This window comes from Silurus meridionalis, chromosome 15 (genome assembly GCF_014805685.1).
Source record: "Silurus meridionalis isolate SWU-2019-XX chromosome 15, ASM1480568v1, whole genome shotgun sequence".
In the NCBI taxonomy this organism is placed as follows: Eukaryota; Metazoa; Chordata; class Actinopteri; order Siluriformes; family Siluridae; genus Silurus; species Silurus meridionalis.
The window spans coordinates 17,840,916-17,865,456 of NC_060898.1; the positions used below are offsets into that span (position 1 = coordinate 17,840,916).

General features: G+C 34.8%; 2 protein-coding genes across 2 annotated transcripts; both read right to left on the bottom strand.

The window, feature by feature from the left end:
- Window positions 1-2,091: 2,091 nt before the first annotated feature.
- On the bottom strand, window positions 2,092-4,077 carry foxi3a (forkhead box I3a). The gene is made up of 2 exons (XM_046867965.1): window positions 3,127-4,077; window positions 2,092-3,000 (listed from the first exon to the last, which is right to left on the bottom strand). Exons 1-2 carry the CDS (start codon window positions 3,677-3,679, stop codon window positions 2,450-2,452), a joined length of 1,104 nt encoding a protein of 367 aa, XP_046723921.1. The 5' UTR covers window positions 3,680-4,077; the 3' UTR covers window positions 2,092-2,449.
- Window positions 4,078-5,511: 1,434 nt separating this feature from the next.
- Window positions 5,512-23,860, bottom strand: lcp2a (lymphocyte cytosolic protein 2a). The gene is made up of 21 exons (XM_046868144.1): window positions 23,372-23,860; window positions 22,982-23,044; window positions 19,935-19,981; window positions 19,004-19,072; window positions 18,890-18,918; window positions 15,605-15,645; window positions 15,312-15,501; window positions 13,934-14,025; window positions 13,791-13,848; window positions 13,638-13,688; window positions 12,969-12,982; window positions 12,445-12,461; window positions 10,895-11,011; window positions 10,191-10,215; window positions 9,086-9,098; window positions 8,880-8,973; window positions 7,987-8,027; window positions 7,820-7,890; window positions 6,452-6,526; window positions 6,190-6,339; window positions 5,512-6,077 (listed from the first exon to the last, which is right to left on the bottom strand). The coding sequence occupies exons 1-21, from the start codon at window positions 23,447-23,449 to the stop codon at window positions 5,952-5,954; spliced, it is 1,461 nt and encodes a 486-aa protein (XP_046724100.1). The 5' UTR covers window positions 23,450-23,860; the 3' UTR covers window positions 5,512-5,951.
- Between the last annotated feature and the right edge of the window lie 681 nt (window positions 23,861-24,541).

A 24,541-nucleotide genomic window follows, 5' to 3' on the forward strand; every position in this document is an offset into this window, starting at 1 on the left:
TATGGCAGAAACGCCAAAAGCAGGAGGCCAACACTGCAGCAGCACATGCCACTTTTATCTCGCAATCAGAACACACTGATCATGTCATTTACACACCAGACCACTGTGGGCCTTCATTAGCCAAATCAGGTAGACATGATGTAAATGTAATTATAGCATTTAGCCAGTAATTACTAAGTTCATTAACACCTTTTTTTGGCATTATTGCTTTCATACTTTCATGAAGGCATATAGCTTTGATCATTTGCATCGCCCCTTATACACTTTAATGTGATGTTCTTTAATGCAATGCCAGAATCTTTTTTTTATTTCCTAATGGATCTTTTGATTGATAGAGCATTAACCGTTTTTGTTGCTGCCAGAGAGATTTTTTCCACCCCACCAACTGTAAATCTTACATGGAAGGATTTTTGGAGTGAATGGTTACTTTATATCTTTTGGCAAGAACTAGCAAGAATGAGAGAAAAAGGTTTTTTAGAAAGCAAAAATATACTTTTTATATTACTGATTTGAAGAAACTTTATCAACTTGCATACCTGCAACTGCATTACTTAAACCCGAATTACATTAAAAAGGTTTTTCAGGATTTTTAAATGAAAAAGTATATCAAAGGTACGAATTACAAGAATTTAAAATTCAGTATTATTAAACTTTGTGAGAAGTGTATTAGTCATGTTCTGTTTATCTTTTAATGATTTACGTTTGTTGTAATTTCTCTCTTAATAAATGTCTTCTGTACACACTTGGGGGAAAAAAAAATGTTTTCAAAGGTCCCTCAAGGTTTCCTTGGATAAATAAGGGTACTTATGACTTCCTTGAAGGTTTATTATTAGAATCCGCTCTAAGAGGGAAACACTAAGCTGTTTGGAATTTGAGGGGTTTCCTCAGAAGAACAATTAAAAACCTTTAAGTGTGAGCTCTCTAAATCATGTACATTACATTACATTATATGAATGTGTAAGTCTTTAAGCCTGGCCTCTGGGGGAACTGTTGAAGAATTGATTTTTTAACCCGACAAGTGACTGTTTTCCCATCAGAAGCGATTACATGTAGATACGTTAAGAACAATTAACTATCCCAAGAATTTGTTTATTCCAATAGAATTACACACTTAAATCAGTCTTATATCTATTGTGATGTTTTGTATCTTAAATATAAGCTTAATATACTGACGGATTTGGTGGACAGATTTCCATAATTTTTTTATATCCAGGTTTTTTTTTCCATATTAAGAAAAGAAGTTGGGGATCTGTGGCTGCTGTGGCCTGCCTTGCCAGAGGGAAAGAGTTTGAATGCTGATTCCAACGTTGGGGAAAGTTTTCCAATTAATGACATTAGCTTTTCCAAAAGGATTTTGTCGGTGGGAATTTTTTTCCACTGGCAAATCCATATTATACACACAAAGAGGCTATTGTTTTAATTGTTTTATTTTAATAAATGGGTATAATGCGCAGGAGAAACGTTTCTTTCAATTCCTTATTTATTTAAGGTGATATGTTGAAACCCCTCCTGTTATTACTGATTAAATAAAACCTTGCCTTGATCTTTATCAAAATAATTAAAAAATCTTTATATAAGTGTCTGAACTGATCTACATCATTTAAAATATAGGTTATTGAGAACAATAAGCTTTATCAGATATCACATCCTGATTTAGGACATTTATTTAGGGAATTCTTTATTGTCAATGTTATGGTGGTTTTGGCCTAAAAAGTATTTGGGGGACTGCACCTTGAAACCCCGAGGAACAAGTTTTGCATCATTTATCTTTTTTACCCTCTGTCAAACCAGTCTTTTTTCCCCCTTCTTTGAAAGTTTGTTGTTCAACGGATCCTTGGCTATCCCCTTCACACACCCCCACACTCGTCATGTGGATCAGTGACTAAAATAACAAATACTGTGCATCTGCCACCAGCACAGACATTAAAACTTAATCATTTCTTTTAAACATTTTTCAAGGTTTTTTTTTTGTACCACTATAACATCATTACAGTTATTTTTATCCCCCAAAAAATTTTAAATATTTTATAGCTTTGTCATATTATATTTATGCTTCTGATTTGTTTTATAACAAATAGTCATACAAAAAGATGGCAGTATCATTTTGGTTTATTTCTGCACAGATATGCATACACACAAACATATATCACAGTAACAAAATATAAAAACAAAAAACAAATACATTACAGTAGTCAATACATTGGAAGTATGTTACAAAAAAAGACATGATTAGTGCATCATAATGCTCAGCTGTAACCTGAAGTGAGATGCTATCAGCAGTTGAGGATGAGAGCCGAGTATGTGAGCATTCACACAGGGAGGGGAATGGGCCCCTTCGTGCTCGCTGGATCTGCTGACTCAGGAAACACTGTGGGAACTCAGGTAACTGTTTAAGCCAACTGCTTCGTCAAGTGCTGGCTGGAAAACACACTTTCATCCTTTTTTAACTTTAAACATCGGTGCCTTCTCGTGAGTACACCATGCCAGAAGAGTCCATGCCTGGGTATAGATTACTACTGAACTGACTAAGGATTGAGTCACTGTAACTGCCTGTGTAGTGAGAGGGCGAGGAAGAGATGCTTGTTTGGGTTGGGGGTGGAATCTGTGCCTCCCAGTGTGGTACTGTAGAACTTGGTGAGTATGAGCCAAAACCCCCCACTGGAGAGACCCTTTGAGTGTCCAAAGACACACCCAGCGGCATAGAGGGGAGCAAAGCGCCGTCTTGCATGTTACTTGAACCAGAGACTATGTCATTCATCTGCGACAAGAAGCCATTAAGGCAGGGAGTTGCGCCTGCCGAAACGGGAGAGGGTCCTCTCTCGGATTCATGAATTGAATTATTCTGGTCTTTTGGGCTAGACGCAGTCGAGTCTGTTTCCGTGTAGCCTTTTCCCTCTTCTTCAGGCAGGGAATCGGATTTTCTCTTTCTCTTGCGACGGAAGTTACCGTTATCAAACATTTTCTCACAGTTTGGGTCAAGAGTCCAGTAGTTGCCTTTTCCTGCACAAATATGAACATAAACATTAGTTAATTATTAGCTAATTAGCATTTTTTTTTCTTTTTTACAATATATTCAGATCAAATATAACTTAAAGGAAGAAAGTCTTACAGATATGGAGATCTTACCTGGGTCATCATCATCCCTTGGCACCTTCATGAAGCAGTCGTTCAGGGAAAGGTTGTGACGAATGGAGTTCTGCCAGCCGGCCTTGCTCTTGTTGTAGAATGGAAAGTTGTCAGCTACATACTGGTAGATTTGACTGAGCGTGAGCCTGCGATTTGGGGCGCCGTTTATTGCCATGGCAATCAGAGCTGAGTACGAATATGGTGGTCGAACAAGTTTCATCAAATCTTCTTGAGAAGGTAAAGAAAACCAGCTGAAAGGCCCTTCTGCCCCTCCCATTCCTCCTGCACCAAGATAGGGTCTCTGCATGCCGTAGGGCTGCGGTCCTCCCCCGAGGTTGTGCGCAGGATTCAGCCCAGGGCTACTGAACCAAAGATAAGGGTTGGAGACTGGGTTGGCATAGTCCACCAGGTCACTGGCAGATGGCAAGGTCTGCTGTGGACTCGGTAGAGGCGGAGGGTTGTAGAAGTTGTCATTGTACAGGCTGTACTCTTGGGATTCCTGCCCCATTGTATGGAATTGAGGTGACAGGGCTTGTGGCACAAATGATGTCATGCTCACCCTAGTTCTGTCCGTTGCTTTTCCTGTTTTGTTTCCAGCTAGGGAGGAAAAGGCTGCGTATTTGGTTGTCTTTGCCCCACTGTATGTCCAGCTGAAGTGAGTTGATCAGGTGCACCATAATCTGCTACCTGTATCACCTGGTGTACTTATACCTCTGTGGCAACACCCTCTGTCATCTGATTGGCTGCTCCACAGACACCTCACAGCTAATTTGTTTTTGATAAAATTAGAGGCGGGGTGGAAAAACACCTTGGAGAAGTGGAACTTGGAAGCCGGTTCTTGGAAATTATCCTTGAATTAAGAATTGTTGAATTGCTGCCACAGATGATATTTGTTGGGTGACATGTTGCTTTTCTGAACCTAAATGCAAACATGCAAAACTTAATAATAAGAACCTCCAGGAAACACATTTAACAACTAAAGATTTATTTATGACATTTGTATATATTTTTTCATATATATATATATATATATATATATATATATATATATATATATATATATATATAAAACATTTATCACTTATTATTACTACTCAAGTAAATTGCATTTCTGAATATTTGTCTCAATTAAATAATTGTCATGTGTCTCTGCCTACTTAGTTCATTGGCATTTATAATCAAAGAAGGTGAATGTGACTTGTAAATGTACATGTGTGTTTACTTTACAAAAATATCAAATAAGACAATTATTGTAAGAATGAACAGAATCAGTTAATGAATGTTAGATGTTATACCTAAATCATTTATTGTTTATATGTTTTGTTATTTTATTCAAAATAAACCCAAACCCTTTATCTTAACCACAGTAACCAAATAAAATTTGTTCTTCTTTTATATATATATATATATATATATATATATATATATATATATATATATATATATATATATCTACATTCTACATGTAGGGAAAAACAATTTCTTGATTGCATACACCGATCATTCATTCATTCATCCGTTCTTTAATTAATTAATTCGTCTTCACACACACACACACACACACACACACACACACACACACACACACACACTGTCTGTCTCTAAAATATACTCACACACCTATCATTCACTCGTTCATTCTATCTGTCTCCACACACACACACACACACACACACACACCACTGGAACTCTCCCGTATCTTTCTAAGTGTACAGTGAAACAGGACCCGCGGTGAGGTGACTCCGCCCCACAGCCGAGCGCGCGCGGTTCGCCGTTCTCCTGCTCGTGGAAATGCGCGTGGCCTGAGCGCGCACCTGCAGCCCGGTGCACCACTAGAGGCGACAAATAAATAGGAACGTGTCATTTACGCGTTCACACGTACACACAACGCAAGACTGTCGCATCACAATCATCATTCAGGATGCTTTCCAAAAATGTTTTTTTTTTTTACGTTTATAAAATATTTGCATAATATATCCCGAGTCGCAGTTCAGCCATAGAGTCATAGTCAAAACACCGGCGAGTTGTATCATCTGTAGCCTATCAATTACAGCTGAATACAGGGCCTATGGGATATTTACATAGCCCACAGCAAATGTAGCCTAGCTCTAGCAAATAGTATGATTGCATTGTCATTTTATTAGGCTGACATGTTTAACAAATCACTCGTAACTGAATTCCTTTGTACAGCTTACACCCCAATCCCTGATGACAGTTTGATAGTTGTTTCTGCAGGTCGGTTTTTTAACTGTCGGGATATTAATTGAAATAAAACCGAACTCTTTTGTTTGCCAGAAATGTCTCTGTTTCTCTTTCTGTCATGGAAACAGACTATTTCTTTATTAAATAGATGTCACAGGGGGCATATGAACGATGTACACCATGGTAGTTGCAGAGAAGTTTATTCAAGCATTATAAAAGAAAGCCATCTAAGCATTTTAGTTTGAATGACAGAAAAATGCAAATCGCAAATACATAAATATGTGAGAAAATTAAAATCTGGGGGTAAGATACACTCAAACACTTGCATCTTGCATGTTCTGATGGTCCTCTGGCAGTATATACAGTATCTCAAATTTCTTTCATCAGGCTGTTACACACACACACACACACACACACACACACACACACACACACACACACTTCACTGTAAATATACTTATTCAGTAGCATCCAGCATATTGTTGTGACTCCACGCCAAAACCGCACAAATCTAGAAGAATCATCCTTGCTCCGTCAGGGAATTTTTATTTGTTCATAGAGATGTTTTTGCTCTCATCAGGTGTGCTGTAGCTGCCTGCTACACTAGGTTGTGCTTTCGATGGTCAAAATCCAGCAGGGTGAAGGAGAGTGCACTGGTTTTGTTGACCGGTTCCACGGTTTTTCGCATCGATCAGCAGCAGGGCCATCTGCGTGTGTTGTCTGATGATCTCCCCGACGCTTCGAAAGACCTGATAAAGAGATTTAAATGTAACTAGACCTGACGTTTTGCTATGTATATATACTGTGGTTAAATTTTATGACATTTCTGGCATAAACAAAATGACAAGTGCAGGAGAGTACCTCGTTAGATTTAAGGCCAGTACCAAGCAGGTAGCCGTCCTGGGCTTTGCGAATCTGAATGTTAAAGACTTTGTCCTGGTAAAGTACCATGAGTGTATAAGGTTGGGTGGTGGAGCCTTTTGAGCTGTCACGCACCAAGAATGCTCCATCCTAATGTAGGGTTGATGTGATGGAGCAGGAAATGTCAAGAGTTTAGCAGGAGTGTTTGGGTAAAATGATATAATATTTTATAAGTCATTGTTATTGAAATTAAAGGCCTCACCCTGTTTACCCGTCTCAGATTGCCTTCTGCCTGACCACGTGTAACACGCCCCACATACCATGCAGTGTCCATATCCTACAGAAAGACAGACAAAATAGATGTATCCACTTTTACCTTTTATTCATTTTGCAGCAGTATACTCAATATTCATCAGTTGGTATGAACCGCTATAAGATACATCAACTAATTCCAGGTTGTAGCCCAGTTCTAGCACAGCACTGATGCTGATGTGGTACAATAAATGCTGTTCTTGTATTAAGTGCAGAGATTGTCATGGAATTGAAAATATACACTATATGAACAAAAGTTCATCACTTTTCAAGTAAGGAAGAGCAATTTATGGTGCAAAAGTCAGGCAGCCAAATACTTTTGTCCATATTGTATATTGTGTATATTGAACATTTGTCTATATTGTTCTGAAATTCTGACTATTCACCTACACTTTGGACTGAAAGACTGTTTGGAGCTCACAAGAAGGGAACAGTAGCTCAAACAATGAGGTGAACAGAACAGCATGTCACAATGCAATGGCAACCCTTAAGGCAAATGAGCTACAACAGAAGAAGACCCAGTCTTGTCAACCAGTAAAATTACTGTAGTGTATACAGACTCCCTCACACTGGTCAGTTGAAGAAGAAAAAAAACTAATAACATTTTATACTTTAGTACAAGGAGCTTTTAAAGGGGCATTTTTTTTTACTTGTCGCATGTACATTACAGCACAGCAAAATTCTTTCTTTGCATAGCCCAACGATTTTAGGAAGCTGGGGTCAAAGCTGGGGTCAGCCATGATACAGATCAGTAACCCAGAGCTATAAACTGCTGAGCTACCGCTTCCCCATTATGAGTGTATATATATATATATATATATATATATATATATATATATATATATATATATATAGAGAGAGAGAGAGAGAGAGAGAGAGAGAGAGAGAGAGAGAGCAAGCATTTATTACAGTTTTTTAGTTTACTAAATTAAAAATCAAACTATTTTAGCATCAGTAAAGTGTCCATCAGTAAAACCTCAACAATGATGGTATAATAAATGGTCATTTAGTGTCACCCAGACAAGGTTCCCTTTTGAGTCTGGTTCCTCTTAAGTTTTCTTCCTTGTTCAATGTCAGGAGGTCTGTCGCCACTGGCTAAAATGTATAGTCACAATCTATTTATTTCTGTAAAGCTTCTTTGGGACAATGTCCATTGATGAAAGTGCTATGTAAAAACAAAAATAATAAATTAAGTTGATGTTTAAGGGGCATAGCTGGTCACTTTTTAACTTCCACTGAATTATATAGAAAGGCCCTGAACCCTAGTGAAAAGGCTCCACCTACTGTACACTCAATGTAACAACAACTTGACACTCACTTCTGTTGCATCCATGTCAGAAGGCCTCATTGGCTGCTGTGGAGGAATTCTCGCGCTTCCCCCTCTCATTGCTGTCATTTAGTTAAGAAAAAAAGGGTCAAATGGTTAGATTGGGAAATGGTTTATTTGGTAGAAATTCTGATGTTGTAGAGTTTAATGGTACATACGATCCTGCAGTCTTGAAGGTAGAGAGGCAGTTTGATTAATCCTGTAAAAAAATGGTATTAGTTTTACACATTTTCATATGACACACACAAAATGTAAGTAATAAACACATAGCAGGATGTCAGGGTTTGGGGAATTATTTAAACAATAACATGGTATAATGTCTGATGTGAATTTGTTTCCTGATATAATAGTAGACAATACCGTGTTCTATTTTCTATTTTGTTTTATTATATAAAAAGTTTTTGAAACGTACATGAAAAAACATTTCCTATTACCACTTTACATTATAGCATCACTAGCCTTTCTGTTAATAAGTTAATAAGTATAAATAATATGCAACTTATTTTGACCATTTTATTGTCTTATGCAATATGTAATTGAATAAGCTGTTATTAGAGTAGCAATAATGAATTAGAACAAACACTAAATATAAACTAAATATAAACTTGGCATTTGAAGTTGCCACTACTTTTATATCTGCTGGTGTAGAAAAGTATATCGGCTGAAGAATTAAGCATTTAGCACCACTGTGTTATAGAAGAAATTAGCATTTGGCATTTAACCTCCATTTCATTTACAATAAGATTCCAACGCTTCACAAAATGCTAATGTGGATAAACTGAATTATAGGATAAGTAACTGCTGTATGTAATGAGGACAAATAGTCAAGACATTGCATGTGTCATTATAGAGGTATAAACATGATTTTCACATGAATTTCTATAAAGATAAATACATAATTAAACATATTTTGGTGTAAGGATGGGAGTAATGATTTTTATAATTTAATACAATATATACATTTACATACATTTTGGCAGCACTTTATATCTTTATATCTTAATATTATATATTTGTTGACTTTACTAAAAAAAAGATTTTAGAAAGTTACCCATCAGGTGGACCTCCAGGTCCGTGTGGTTGTGGTCTTGGTGATGGATTCCTGGCATGCTTGGCGTGAGGAAAGGTGAAGCTGGACCTGGCACCTGTAAGAATTAGCAAAAATGAGTGCTGGTAAATATAAAGTATTAAATTGAACAAACTGCAAATACAATTTACAATGTAATGCAACGTAATAAAGAAATTTAAAACACTTACCATCATCTAAGAACTGTTTATGAGAGACAAAAACAATGAAAAACATCATAAGCAACTGATATACATACAGATAGATGTATTAAGAAAAAAATATTACACTACAATAATACTACAGTTATTTTTACAAAACCAGACAGAATTAAAAAAGTTTTAACAAACCAGGGATGTACTCAGAAACAACTGCGGTCTATAGATTCATATAGATCTTTGATGACCAAACCAGCAAAATATCTCACTGTTTTTCACCAACTCAGTAACTTAATGAATTCCATATTACAGACTTGCTCTCTAAAATAAATGGCTAAAGGACAAACAAAAGTTTAATTCTATAGAAAATGAAGTTGCAAGAAAATAAGATTGATGTAACACTTTATTTTAAGGATCAGAAATTAGTCAGTAATTCAAGAATAATAACTGCATCTGTAAGTGACAAGTTATTGATTTGTATTCCATTACAAGCTATTTTATAAGGTCTTTATGGGTTATCAAATTTTTGTCACATAGCCCAGACCTATACCTAGCAATAAAGCAGTGCTTCAGCTTTAACGTTTAGTTTTGTTACAATTGGCGACTGACTGTGATTATTCAAGATATCCGTCATGTGCAGTTTGTTCTCATATTAAACCATAAAACAATAAAGATGAAGTTCTTCACTGCAATATTTAACATTATTAAAAAACAACAAATGTACACTTTAGTACAGGAACATAATCTAAATGTATTTCATACTAATATGCTACACACTCACACAGGGTCTTGAGCACCTAAAAAAGTGTGTTTTTCACAATAGAAGCTATTAGTACCTTTTATTTATAGCTAATAATTTCATTGTTAGAACAAAACTAGTGTAAATAGGCTATAAGACAAAAATACGAAAAAGGCCTTATAAATAGTTGGTTACTGTATTCAAAGCAATAACTAGCACTAACACGTGTTTATTAGTCATTAATTACTCATTTCTGATCTTTAAAATAAAGTGTTACCGTATATGATCTGTTATTTTGGTGTGACACACTAAAACAATACAATATATTTCATAGCAACATTTGAAATGCACTACTGTGTTCAAATGGTAACATTTAGTTTGAACAGAAAAGGGAACTACCTCAGCTCTGGGATCAGGTGATTGTCTGTTGAAAGAAAAGTCAGACATTATCAGCTCATGAAACAATTTAATGCTGGTGTGTTTTACAAAAATGACCCATATGATTTCTACATGATTGACCCTCTATAGGTGAAACAGCTAATGTGTGTTTAAATCCTACACATTGTTTACACAACAAGACGACTGCACCACATGGATAGGTGACACCTGACCATGATACCCATATGTGCTTGTTGAACATCTGGAACGTACCCATTCAGCCATGAGATCAGTAGTGAGGTCAGGTTGTGATGTTCAGGGGAGGAGAAATAATGTGCAATCAGCATTGCTAATCATCCAATGGTGGTTAGTGGGGTTAACAGTGCAGCTCTGTGCAGACCACTTGAATTCTTCCACACTCACCTGGGAACACCATGTCTTTATGGAGCTCACTTTGAGCATAGAAGCATTGTCATGTTGGAACAGGTGTGGGCTTCTTAGTTTCAGTAAAGGGCAATTTTACAATATCAGACAATATTACAGCGTACAAATTCATTCTGAACAATTTCAAATTGGTGGCATTTTGAGGAAGAAAAACATATGGGGTCATGGTCAGATGTCCAGATATTTTTGGCTATACATTGTATGACCAGTTGCATTCACACCACACTATCATACAAAGCCATACATCAGTGACAAACCAGATTTAAGTGATTATAGTGCACCTGTTATAAGCGTGTCCTGGAGTAACAGAGGATGCACTCCTCCGCACACCTCCCGCTGTAGGTAGTGGGGGTTTGGGCATTCGAGGAGGCTCCAATAGTTTATCCATTCCAGCATTCCTGTTTTTTGGCAGCAATACACAGTAATAAACATTATATAGGCACTATATTTGTGAGGGAAAACGCCTAATGACAAATGAGAATAAAGTTTGATAATAAATGAAGTATGCATTTTTCCACTTCACTAAATATGATCATTACATTAATGTTATAAACAGAGCTAAGCTAGTCAGAAATGGCTAAGTAAGTTGGAATGTTAGCTAGGTAGCTACACAAATAACCAAGCATAACACTGTAGCTGTGTATTATTAAAGAATAAAAAATATTGTTCCACTGTTCTTCCAAAAGCTCCTGCAGCCATTATAGCACATACTGTACAATCTTCTCTACAATTTTGTCACTTGCTATACTCGTCCAATGGTTAGCTTTCCTGTATCATATACATCATATATGAACTGCTGCTTATGTTTAGACTCAAAAACTACAATCTGACATCTTATCTGTGCTTACAGATGCCCATAGTGGTTAGTATTGCAGTGATTGACAGGGAGATAAACCATGCCAATTTTTGTAAATAGAAAGCATGGTAAATTCTGCTCCCTTGACTTCCAACCTCTTAGTGTAGAGGCAGTTGTACATTTACACATTTTTACATTTAGGGGCAATTTAAGAGAAAGAAAAAAACACCAGAAATGTCTTTACATCTCTCCATCTATTTAACTCTAATTATTCTGAATAAACAAGCCAGGCACTCGAACTAGCCATCTTCATCCTCCCTCAATGTTGACAGCTTCACATATATGTACAGCGCTTCTATTCCACATTATGCAGCTGCAACATGGTTCTTAACATCTTCATGTTTGGACATGTTTAACAGAGCAGTTTTTGGACTTGCTCAGCAGCAGAAGAGGCATCATAACAGATCTAGCCAGTCAAAACAAAAACCTGTCTACACTGCACTGTCTTCAATTGTCATGGCTAAAATACAATTTTATACAATACCTTGCAATTATATACTGCAAATGCTTTTGCAGAAAAGCATTGCCATGAGATCGACAAATGTACTTTCAGTGCAACAACTTTGCAGCAACAACATGTTTGGTGACTGTTCAAATTTTTGTTTTGTCACTATTTATTTATTTTTTATCATCCAGACTGTGGATATAACTCAAAACCAATGCACGGCTCTGTTTAAGTCTAGACAACATTATATAACATTATATTGCTTCGCTACATAAAATTTTGAATTCACGCCTACTTCTCTCCCACAGCCAAAGTTAGCTCTCTCAGTATAACATCTGTCACCAGAAATGACTTCTGTTTTTTTTTTTTTTTTCCTGAATGATATTTGTAGCAGAGAAGTAGCAGTTAAATAAGTGAAACCGTATATAGAATTCTGGCAGACAAAATCTTAAAAAAGGCAGGTACATGAACATGTTTTACAATGTTATCACTTAAAAACAGTAGAAAAAGAATAAACAGTATAACAATACCTCTGTGGCATCGCACCCTGTGTGGGACATCAAATTATTGGAAGAAAAGAAAACATTCATGTATATGAAAATTGAGATTCAGATGATAATGACAAAATACAATATAGTATGATCATCACTAAAATGTCTGTACAATCATATCAAAAATATGTTGGACAATTCTTACTATTAAGTCCAAAGTAATCGATATGTCTTCATTTTATAAAATCTTTTGAAAATAACTGTTTTGCTGCTGGTTAGAGAGAGTAAGCTCATTTATAGGACCTAATTATATTCTGTTGGAACTTGATTTTTGATATTATACAGTATATATATATATATATATATATATATATATATATATATATATATATATATATATATATATATATATATATATATATATATATATATATATATATATATATATATATATATTTAAAGATGCATCAGCTTAGATAAAGGCTTATAATAAAAATAATGCAGTGGTGATGCATCCATGCTCAAGAGTGTTACATAGATCATAGAACATAGATGTTCCTTACCCTCTCTTTTCCAACTGTGAACACAGAAAGCAGACATGTATTAATTCTATATTAATTTCAGTACTACGCAACTCTAGATTAAGGTACTGATGTATTCATTGATGGTGAAATTGACAGCACCTATTGTAAATGGTCTCTAGTCATTTTTGTAACCTTAGACCAAGAAGTAGTTTTCAGTGCATTTTCTCTTTGTGCCTAACCAGTGAAACCCTATAATCACATTTCTCTTTAGCCAGCACATGGCTTTTTGTTGTTGTCATGTCATTCGACTTTAAGTCTGATTTTAGCTCTTATACAGTATGGTATTGTACAGACAATTGGAAAATGTACAGATATTTTACTAGCAGGTTCCTCCAGAATAATAGTGCGTGGATTCTAAATACATGATAAAATGAGACATCCACTGGCTACATCCATATGCATAGCTTAGGATACAGGTATAAAATACAAAATATACCTCCTTTAAAATAAAGAGATTATTCAGTAATTCACTCTCTTTCATTTACATTTATGCCAGTTTGGCAGACAACCTTATCCAGAGTGAGTATTATCTAATATATACAACTGAGCAGTTGAGGGACAAGGCCTGGGCAGTGGCAGCTCATCATTAGATCAGATCATAATATGTATATTTAGAATAAAACTGCATTCAATAATGTTATAGGTTACCTTTATTATTAGTCCTTTCCATACTCCCGGGCTTTTTACTGCGATCAGGAGCTAAGAGAAAAAAAATGGGAACAAAATGAATAATGGACTAATGAAAAATATAAGAACTTCAACCTCCACCAAAATAAAAAAGAATGCACAGTGTCATCTTACGAGGGGGTTTTGGAGTCCTTTGAGGAGATTGATCATTCCGCTGGAATCCTGAAACAATCTGCAAGTGAAAGATGTTATTCATTTCAATTTAATGGGTAAAGGAAGCAGCTGAGGCAGTGATAATACTGCTGTGTAAGACTTACACTTGGGCGTCCCATAGCAGGAAGTGGAGGACCAGGACCAGGCCCTGGTCTTGCTGGAGGCACTGGTGGCTGGGTTTTGACTGCAGACCGGTCTAGACACAAAACATAGAGTTAAAAAATATTAAACTCAATGAAGTGTGCTGTTGTAGGACAACAATCAACAATAAACAATGTGAAGTTTCTTTCATCAAAAAGCGCTTTCTTTCTCTTGTAAATTAAAATGAGAAGCTCAGTCTCCCTCAAAACATCATTACAAACGTTGCAATGAAAAGAATAAACACATTAAATGCACACATTTTCCACATTAAATACAGAAATGTGTCTGTATTATTATTCATTCTGGGTAAAATACAAATACCTCTTCTGATATATGAACTCCACTGCTAAACAGCCAGCTGAATAGATTTCTGTAGCTATCTCAAGTACACTTAATTGTAATGGGAGAAAAATAATTGAAGTAAACAACTGGACCAAAGATTTCTAACGTCTCATTTTTGAGTACGGTCTAGAGGCATGGCTTCAGTAAGTATATGAGAACATGAGATCTGTATAGATATAAATATATCAGTGTTTACTGGGCAGTGTGTAGAATGTAAATACACTTTCTGAATTATTTTCCATATGATATTAAGAGTGCTCTCAAGAGGACAAAAGTCTAAACCAAATGAACATATCACCACCGGTCAGATTTTCTATGTTCTAAGAGCTGCAATAGTGGTCACTAACTTAATAGTTTTACACATTGCAATGTATTTTGAGTTTGGTTGCTGTTAAGGTTTCTTTATTATTAGGGATAAACATATAGGGACTAATATATGATGCTCAACTGTATATTAATAATCTATTTATTTCTGTAAAGCTGTTTAGGAACATTGTCTATTGTTAAAATAATTGAATTTAATTGAACATTGAGACAAACAATAAGGAAGGACTGAGGATTAAACAGGTGATCATATGAACAGATGAAACCTATAAACCAGAAAGATAAATGTTATACTTCAATAACCAACATCTGTTCTCCCCCTATTTTAAAAACTACCAAAAGCCACTAGTTTAAATTTTTGTGTAATGTTGTGGAACATCCACAAGACAAGTGACTTCCTGTTAGTACTATATTGTACATCTATATATAGAAACACAAGAACACAGCATGACTCCAAACTGCATGAGTAAGTTGTTACCTTAGAAATGATGACATTAAAGTGACTTAATATAACCCTTACAACTACTGCAAGAAAAAAAATACACTGAACATTTGCTGAAAAATAAAAATGGTATAGAGCTATGGCATAAAAAAAGAATAAAGGGATGAAAGACCTTAGATTTTAAGGGATTCTCCACAGCTGAAAGTATAACACCGAAATGTTGTGTTTTTTACCAATGTACTCGCTGTTGCTGTGCTTGGCAACACAGATTTGGTGATGTTGAATGTCTTCAGGCGGCTCACTGGGGGGCGGCTCGTAGTCATTATCGCTGTCCACGCCGCCGTCCGCTGCTGATTCATAATCCCCACCACTGCCTTCTCCCTCATCGTTTGAATTTGGACTCTCGTAATCATCGTCGCTTTCCTGCACATCAGTAATGTGTGTAAACGTTAAAGAAGCAGTAAAATATGGAAGTAAATAAAAATAAATCAAAGCAGGTGACAAACAGGTCTAGAGCAGGACTTACAAACTCTTCAGAATCCCATCCTTGTTCCTCTGCAGGCACATCTATTTTAAAAGAAGAGAATAGAGAATAATGTGAAAGTAATGACTTTAGTACCTTTTTTCCCATAAAAGAAAACAAAAGAGAATTTAAACCTAAGTAAAAGTAGATATAATGTGTAAAGCATTGTTTTGACTGATAAAGTTAAGTTAATGGCATGTTTTCACATGGAAACGATATTTTATTACTTCTATACATATATATTACTTTTATTGCTTTTAAATATAAACTGCTATTATGTGATTTTTTATTTGTTTCTCTGTAGATATAAATTGCAAAGTTTTAATTGCATTTGAGCTCAAATTTTAATTTACACTAGCTGTTGGAATCAATGCTACTTTAACATGTTATTAAGAAAATAGGCTGTTTGTGAATTATACAGTAGCCTGTGATTAAGCAAATTGGCTAATTTGACATAAGCACGATTTAGAATTAGATGGAGTTTATGTCTTTTAGAGAGCCTAATTTTTATACAAATCTATGGGTACTTGTGCATTTCGAAGAAATTTTATAAAACATGATTAACATCTATACTACTACTACTACTACTACTACTACTACTACTAATAATAATAACAGTAAGTACACATTCAAAGCATGATAAAATCTCTGCAGGTAAGAAAATGCAGTTTTCTTGTTTTTTTACATGAATCAATTCGAATCGATGATAAATTGGGTCCATTTGATTGATATATACAATAAAGTCACTAGCTGGATATTCATGTGACTTCTTACATCCCAGTCCCAACTGTTAATCTCGTTCCATCAAGAAGGAAATACAAGAACATTTGCACCAGAAGCATTAGCCTACTGAACTCCACACTACACCATCAGGACGGTTTACATGCACTGTGCATAACTTTTATACAGTTGTACATACAATTTACATATTCCATACTGTACATTTATATATCCCACATTCACTAAAGATAAAATTTCATATATATGCATATATCCTTAGTTTACTTGCCCATCAACTTCTGCACTTTTTCAGCGCCATAGCCTTTATCTTTATTTGATGTATATATATATATATATATATATATGTACTGTACTTTACACAGTTTTTATTATTTTCACTTCTGGTAGATGCTGAGCTGCATTTTGCTCCTGTGTACCTGTATTATGCTTTGATAATACATTTGTATCTATCTATTATTTCAAAATGTCTTTGATAGTCTAAATCAAAATGTAAAAAAAAAAAAAGATTTACTGTGCACTTATGGCCCTTAAGTTAGTATAAATACACTCATGTTCATTTACACAAAAATTATACTAGTAACAAGTGCAATTTCTCAACTATTTCTCTGTCTACTGTGTAATTATCATAGCTGAGAGGTGGTAAAAAGTACCTTTTTGTACATGGATTTTGGTGACTAATGGTAACTGAGTGCCTCTTTCACCACAACAGCTTAGTTCCTGATCTCTTAAATATCAGTCAGAAACCAGACTTAAGTACAGTAATTGCACTTTATTTTCTTATAACTTAATCCATCTGGATTTGTGCCATTGTTTGTGTCTAATAACTACTAAGTGCACATTAATGCTTGTTCGGGTTGACTGTGCCAAACCTTGCTCATTTCGCACCAAAGCATTCACTATATAATCGTTTTACCTTGGGGTGATACTGGTTTATTTTATTTACAAGTCTGCCATCAACAAGGAAAACTAAAGCCCTGACTCTAAAATGAAATCTACATATATGTCCTTTTTTTATCCTATAATAAAATGCAAACCCAATATAACTTTTCTGCAAACTTTTATTCTTAGAATACCTTAATTAGGTCTTTATATCACCTTCATAAATATTGCATAAAATAATATAAAAAAAAAAAAACTGGGCAACTTATTTTGGTTTGATGTTAAAATGTGTAAGTAAATTTTTTAAAACAGATCAAAGATATTTGCTTTCACACATCCTTTTTGGAAATGTATCTATTACATTTGAAAGTCCGTAGTGGATGTCAGCTAAATATGGTACAGTATGTATAGCAAAACTATTTGAATAGGAATACACTATATGGCTAAAATGTTTGTGGATACCTGACCATCATATTTATATGTGGTTCTTTCAAAAAGAATACAAAGTTTAAGGCATACAACTGTGTAGAATGTCTTTGTATGCTTTCACATTTTGATTTCCTTCACTCAAAATAAACCTGACTGTTGTGCACAAGTCTAGCTATATAAAACCAAAATGTAATAGGGTGAAGAGGAAGAACTCGAGTGACGTGCACATAGCCCTGACCTCAACCCAAATAGACATGCTTGAACACGTGATCTGCTCGTCTGAAGTCAGTGCTCAGGTTCACTAAACGCGGTCAGGTCAGGTGTACATACTTCTGGCTATGTCTTATAAGTCTTATACCACAGTGATGTAGAATGTTCGATTAAATGGTGTTTATTAAGTTTAAAATTTTCATAAAAAATGATAAAAACATGACTGCATGGCGGATGCGTCTCATTAATGGGTTAAATGATCAACTATTATCATTGATATGGTGAATTTCTCTGAGCAGATTCCTTTTTTTTTTTTTTTTTTTAGCATTTTTGGCAGAAGTCCCCATTGTGAGATTTTGTGAAGAGCTAAAGCTGTAACTTCAAACTTTCAGTTTGCATGACAAGGTACTTTGGGCATTTTTTTCATCATATTAACTTCGTGAGTGAGAAATGAAGAGGAAATGGCTAATGCTATAATGTAAGTGACAACAGGAACTAAATTGTTTCGCAGACATCACACCACATTCATTTTAACAATACTTTGATTATAAAATAAAAAATACAAAGTAGGATATGTTGCTAACTTATAGGTTTTTAAAAAATGTTTTATTATAAATGTGAAGTTTCTATGGAATTAGAGGAATACATTTCTAATTATATGCTCATTGTTTTCATATAACAGCCTGCCCTGATGTTTAGTTTCTTTTTTTTTTTTTTACATAGAAAAGATCCCAGAACATAAGAAAGACAAACTAAATAAATGAAAACAACAACTAAAACAAAAACGAAAAAAATACCAATACTAATTCTTCTTACAAGTCACAATAAACGACTATATAAAACCTCAAAATTTGCAGTCTGGACAAGCTTTCTTAATATATATTTTTTCAACATTACATTCAGGAAGATATGTGCAATTCTTATAAGTGTGTTGCAAAAGCACAGTGTAGGAACCTTTCAGATAAACTTCCTTGTATGCTGTCTAGGTCTAATAATATGGAAGATTTGCTTAGTCAGTATCATCATTACCTGCTTCTTGGTACTTGGGTGCAGAGGATCTAAAAATATAAAATATTAAAATAAATATTTGAAAACTTCTCATAGCAGAGTATTCCTTAATTATGTATATGTGTAGCTGCTTGCCTTTGGAATTGAAAAAATCCTCTCTTCTCCTCTTTTTTGTTGATTTCCCTGGAGAACTTGGAGATGAGTCTGGATAAGTTTGTAAACACAAAATACACCATATATTATGTATTTACCAATGACACACATGAATATTGAGCTTCTTTCTCGGTAGTAGCCTGTAGCGTCAATTGTGTATTTTTTATTCATATAGATGGTAAGAGTAATGATTGGAATAATGTGGTATTTAGCAGTACCACATTTAAGAGTTCACTGAAAAACAGCACATTTCATGCTAATCTAGCAGCTTGGTGTAACGGGTGGGCTCATAAGGCTGAGCTTTGACAGGATGTGGTAAGTGAAACAGTTCCCCTTTCATCAATGTGCTTTTATAATGTTCTACATATCAACTTTCTTCCCAGTATGATACTCAAGAACATTATCCTTTATTCACAGCATTTTGGCCACACTTCGATAGTCTGTGCTAGTTTTCTGTTCCTTAAAAATATGCATATTGTGCAATTCCATATCTGTGAAATGAGTTTTGAACGACTCATGACTCTGCCTTTCGATGGTTCCTGCCACATCTGTGTTTGTTGCACTATCATTGTAGAACAAAGCTTCCTCTTATTGTCAGTGCATGCAGCGGGACAGAGACCAAAGAAATGTAATATGATTTATGAAGATAGCTGAGCAATAAAGTGACTAGACAGTAAATATCCCTCTTGACATGCAATTAAAGGTGAAGATAAAAGCAAAACCGTTCTCTGTTTTGAAGGAACCAACATTATCAAATGTCAAAGGAAATTATCCCGTGAAGGCAGTATGAAAGGCATAGGCCGTGTAAGTTTTTTTAAGACCTAAGTAACATGTTAAAGTGTAGCTAGCACAAAATACTTTAGGATTAAGATCAAGGTCCACAAGCCGTCTAAAATAAACAGGTTATACTTACGGGGCATGAAGCCTGGGGAACTTTTGAAGGTCATTATCAGACATATTCTATAAACACAAACAAGATAAAAATGACAGGTTACATGACACACATAACAAAAATAATAAGGAATATTTAAACAAACAAAAAAAATTCCTCCCAAACCAACATTCAGTACATTTTAGCAATAGAACATATTCCACCAATTCGATTGCTATCGTTTTTTTTTTCGTTTGAAAATAAAAAAAGTGGTGAGGAACCATTTATTTTAATCTGTTGTCTTATCTACATATCTTTGTTTGGGCTGTTTTGTGGGGTTTTACTGACTGAACCTACTTCTATCTATTTCTTAATAATGTTTTATGTAAGTGTTAAGAAAGTATATGCTTATAGATGTAGAACTTTCGATATTAAGGATATTACGTTGTAAAGCAATATCACAATCACTAGATACACAGGTTTACCACTTTATATCTATAAATATAAAACTATTTTTATATTTATATATGAATCATTTGAAATCCACAATATATTTAAATTTAACTCTGCTTGCACAAGCATATGTTTTTTTTTTATCATACCTACCTACTGATATTTAGATATGATATTCACAAATTTAGTTGGTACAGTTTCCCAAAATATAAACTAACCAGTATCTTATTTGAAGCACCATGATCCTGACCAGACAGTAACTAAGGATGCTGTAAACATGTCACACAGTACTGAATTGTTAACAGTTTTGTTTAATATCCAACTGCTTGCTTGTGGCTATAATATCTATTCATGCAGAAAATCTACATGCAAATGTTTTCATATTGTTCATATTTCCCTAACAGACTTAAGTCTGCCATATTATAATCTACACAGATGAGTGAAAAATTAAAGGAGATAATCAACATAAAGTGTCATAATAAGATGTTGGGTCACTGCAAGACACCAAAAATAAAAATATTGTGTACTAATTGGAGGGATGACGTTACATTCTTTCCAAATATATCCTGTCTGTTGGTGTTTGATTATTATGATGACAGTGAATGTTGTTCTAAAATCTTCCATAGACTGGGTTGAGATCAAGACACAGTGTGATCACTTCCGGCCATAACCTAAAGAACCCTCACTCTTTTGTTTTTTTCCTTGTACTAATTGCATGACTGCATTTTCTTGCATCTCCTTGCACTAATGCACTTATGAGCAATGATGTACCAGGGGCATTAAATGTGTAGTTATGACTTGTCTAGCTCTAATTACAATTGGCTTTCCAGATGTTTTGCATATTGGAAACACAGCCAATTAAAAATCTTTGCAACTAAATCGCCTGTATTTGTGCCACAATATTGATCCCTCTTTTAATGCCACTTATATATTTTTCTCTTGTCATCTTCGCCTGCAAAGCATTTCATAAATGACAGACAGAGGATGGTAGAATATGACTTGCTTCATTTTATCATGCAGTTTTTCTGTCTAGAAACATTTATACAGCATTCTTTGGCCTTCATTTGATACCATCTTTATATTTCAACCTAATTAAACAATGCAACATGTATAAATCCTTCCACATTAAGAAGCTACCATCATCTAATAATGTCACTTCCTTAAATTGTAACAGTAGCCAGGACACAATGACTCACCCTATCCTAAGCAAAGGGGACATTTATCCATACACTACACAAAAAAATTAAAATGTATACTGTGTTATTTCTAGCTTTTAGCTTGCAATAATGTTCATAAGCTTAATAATTTGGACTTAAATATTCCAACATTTTTAAACATCTGCTCAAACTTTTGTCCTTATGTTTTAGTTTCGATACAGAATGAGTAAAACATGATAAAGATGCTGGGGGAGGGATAGCTCAGTGGTTAAGAAGTTGGACTTCTGATTGTAAGTAAGCAAGTAGTAAAGTAAGTAAGAAGGTTTCAAGTTTAAATCCCAGCACCACTAAGCTGCCAATGCTGGGCCCCTTGATCAAGACCCTCAAGTTGTATAAATAAGATAAGTCGCTCTGGATAAGGGCGTCTGCCAAATGCCGTAAATGTCTGTTAGGTAAATAATCATTGGCGAGGTGGTGCGATGTAGCCTGAGGGTTACTGTCTATAAGTGACAGGTCTATAAAACCACAAATGTTCAAATGTCATTAGCAATTTGAATTTGTTTACTTGTCAACAAATTACATATGGCGGGTCAAACAATTTTTTTTAATCACGCTGTTCTATTCCAACTTGTTTTTTTGTCTTTCATATAGAAGTCATTAACAAAAAAAACATATTCAACTTTCACTGTTAGCAAAAAAAGATTACAAAAAACTTTGTCCTCTGGTCTAAAGATTTTCATTGGACAAGATTTAAAGGAACAGCTCGAAATTCTGGCTGTTTACAAAGCACTAAAACTGGGAACTCCTTCCATAAAAATACAGATGTTTCAGGATATCACTGATTATACAGTATGTTTTTATGGCAACATGCAATCCGGCTTGGATTTATTGGAGCGATAGCTGCTACTATGCATATATTAAATGTAATAGAACAGGTGCATGAGTATAAATATGCTGTGCAGCCTGGCATTACAGAAAATGAATCAACATCAACTAGAAATCATACATTACATATACATTCAATTAATTTGTTCAGGAACCATGAACCATAATACCCTAAAACTAGATATATAGCATTTAGCAGATGACCTTATCTACAGTGAAATTTTTATTTAGAATACATTATTGATCCCACAGGGAAATTGTAATTTCTTCGCATATCCCAGTGATGTCAGCCATGTTACAGCACCTCTGGAGCATGGAGGATTAAGATCCTTGCTCCAAGAGTGGCAGCTTGGGGATATCAGGCTTGAACCCTTGACCTAAAAATCAGTAAACCAGGCCCTCAATCACTTAACTACCACCTCCAAGTGAGCAGTTGAGGATTAAGGGCCTTGCTGAAGAGACCATCAGTGTTGGGGCTGGGATTTGAGCTCACAACCTTTTTAATCAAAAGTCTAACATTTAACTGTTCAGCTGCCACTTCTCTACCAGATATCTAGGTGAGAAAAGAAAACAATTTCCAGAGTACAAACTCACCAGAAATCTCTGTCCAGTCATTCCACTTTTCAGAACGACTTTGTCGCATCCAGACAGATTTTGCTTTTAAAAAAATGAAAAGTTATATTCGCTTGGGAATTTAGTGATAGTAGTAGTACAAACAAGAAAAACAAGAAACAATGGCACAGTATCAAAATAAATCTGCCCATGTTAACTATGTTAACAGTTAAACAGTATAAAGTGATTTTTTTACCTGGATAGATTTTTTTAATGGTGTATGTTTTACATGTTAGTACAAGTACATGTTAGTGATGGGTCTTAAAAATTAACTCCAGGTTCAATACAAATCATTATGAATTTGCATTTGTGGTAGTAATGGTGGCTTTAAGTCAGACCTCGGCAAGTGCAGAAGAAGCAAATAAAACTTACCCTTCTCAAAAAGTCCGCTAAGTGGGTCGAATCCCAACCCATGACCTCTGACTTTGAAGGAATGCTATCAAAACTCATGTTTTCAAGTTTTAGTGTAAGAAAATATGAAGAATAAAATAACTGAGTTGCCAAAACAACAGCCTTTCCTTCGACTGTAACTTCACATCACACAAGTTACTTTTAAGATGGAGAGCTGAAATGATGTTTCCTTATCCATTTGTTAACAGTCTACACACAGAAGCAGAGAAAGGCCTTGGCCGATCTAGCCACAAGAAATGTTTCAAAAGAGAGACGTAAAAAAAAACGTAAAGATGGCAACCAAAATAGATGGTTACAAGATGAAATATATGTAACTTACTCCATACATTTGCAGATTTGTAAAAAAATAAGAAAAAAAATAATAATAACAAAAAAAAAAATTAATAAGCAACATGCAAGATTTGACTGAACACACCAAGAGAAGAAAGAATAAAAGAACTTCCCTGTAGGTTTCCTGTTGATCACGTTGGTAACAAATAGGGGAAGTACAAGAGCTTTAGCAAGAAAAAAAATTAACATGTTTCTGTTAACTTCCTGCCCACACTGTTTTACCCAGAAATCAATTTTTTTTTACTGTTCAACTGTAAACCTAAGAATACAGACTTAAACAAGCAAACGTAATAAATAAATTAGATAAAACCAGTAGCAAGTATACAACATACATATGGTAAATGGTGTATCTTTTAAGAGGAAACTTATTCAATCATTTTGACAGTCACAGTCACCTTACATTAACATCTCAACTTTAAAGAGAGTATGTAATATGAAATCTATGGAACAGAAAAATGTAATCACTTATCACTGGCCCAAGTGGTGCTACAAACTAAAAGCATAAGACATTATACAGTATTTCTTAGAATAGTTCTACTCTTGATATGAATAGTTCTGAAAGTGTTGATGAATTGTCTGCAAGGGACAATTCTTTGAAATAGCAATAAACCATTAAATATAACAATATACCATGTTATATTCATTAATAAACATAAAAAACATTTTAAGAAAATAATCAGCAGAGTACTGTGCCATCCCAGAGTTTATTTTTTTTTGCACATTTCTTCTAGTTTTATATCCCACATGAAAGAAAATTTGATACTAATGATTAGCATCAACATCTACAACCACAGTGGCTTT